Consider the following 1,233-nt stretch of genomic DNA (forward strand, 5'->3'; position numbering starts at 1 on the left):
GCTCAGCCTGGCATAGGCAGGACCTCCAGCTCTGAGAGCGCTTGTGCTAATTACTTTCCTTTGTTAATTAAACCCACGTGGCTCTAATAAGGTAACCTGCTGTTCTCCGATAAATTTAATTAGCCTGAAGGGAGAGCCCCTCCGCACAGCTATTTAAATTGTCACTTTCCATCGCTTGGGCTTTGCTTCTTTCTGCCTCCCCCTCCCCGGGCTCACACCCCTCTTCTGCCCCTTCTCTTTCTATTTTCTGCCCCTTTTCGTTCCATTTTCTGCCCCTTTCCTTCAGCGGAGGAGGGCAGCAGGGCAGCAAAGGGGAGGTCCCCCCCTCCCCGGTGGGAGCAGGATGCCACCCAAGGGTGCTGCATCCACCCAAAGCCCTGTTTTCCTTCCAGTACCACAAAACCCCATCCCAGATGGGACTTTGTCCTGTCCCAGTAGTTGTCCCATGCTGGGGGACCTGCTCTGGCTCTGGCCCTGAGTGACCACCCCTTACCCAGCCCTGAGTGACCATCCCTTATCCAGCCCCGTGACCTGCTCACAGCACCCGGCACGAATCCTGCCCCGACTCCAGGAAAACCTGCACCTCCCTATCCCAAAGGCTGTCCCAAGGTATGGTGGCACACGGTGACCTTCTCTCCCCGCTCCTTACCCAACCCTCCCCTTGCATCGCCCTTTCCCACCATGTCAGCACAGGCGGGGACCACAAAAAAACCCTCTAACCTCCCGCCCCCCCCCAGCAAATTTCTGGAGGTTTACAGGGGATTTAACTCTCTGTGGGCTCCTGGTGGGCTTTGGCCATCCCAAAGATGGAGGCGACGTGTTTGCATGTGCGCTTTCCCGCAGTGTCAGTCTGCAGCCGAGCCCTTCCCGAAGAGGGGGTGATGGGGACACACGTGTACACACACACACACACACACACACGTACATCCTTGGGGCTCACCTGCACCGCCGGCTGCTTGCCCTCATTGCTGCTGGGGGAGCTCAGCCCCGTGGCCTGCTGCAGCAGGAACTGGCGTGCCACCTGGAGAGCCTGCAAAAGAGACACAGCGGGGTGGGCAGGAGGAAGGCTGCCCTCCTTGTCCTCCTCATCCTCCTCGTCATCCTCCACCGAGCACTCTTCCCCCGACCAGCGCCCGGACACGCGGCCGGCCAGACTGGCTCTCCACGGCTTTGATTCACGAGGTGGGAGTGATGCACAAGGAGGGCAGCACTCGCTGCGCGCTCTCTCCTGCC

At 59.5% G+C, this 1,233-nt stretch overlaps 1 protein-coding gene across 1 annotated transcript in view; it reads right to left on the bottom strand.

Moving 5' to 3' along the window:
• FOXP4 (forkhead box P4) overlaps positions 1-1,233 on the bottom strand; it is a 56,230-nt gene that overhangs the window by 35,228 nt on the left and 19,769 nt on the right. The window contains exon 2 of the mRNA XM_009888307.1: positions 941-1,030. Coding sequence (XP_009886609.1) covers positions 941-1,030 — 90 coding nt within the window. The remainder of the gene's footprint in view (positions 1-940; positions 1,031-1,233) is intronic.

The sequence above is a fragment of the Charadrius vociferus genome, unplaced genomic scaffold, assembly GCF_000708025.1.
Source record: "Charadrius vociferus isolate BGI_N301 unplaced genomic scaffold, ASM70802v2 scaffold266, whole genome shotgun sequence".
NCBI classification, from domain to species: Eukaryota; Metazoa; Chordata; class Aves; order Charadriiformes; family Charadriidae; genus Charadrius; species Charadrius vociferus.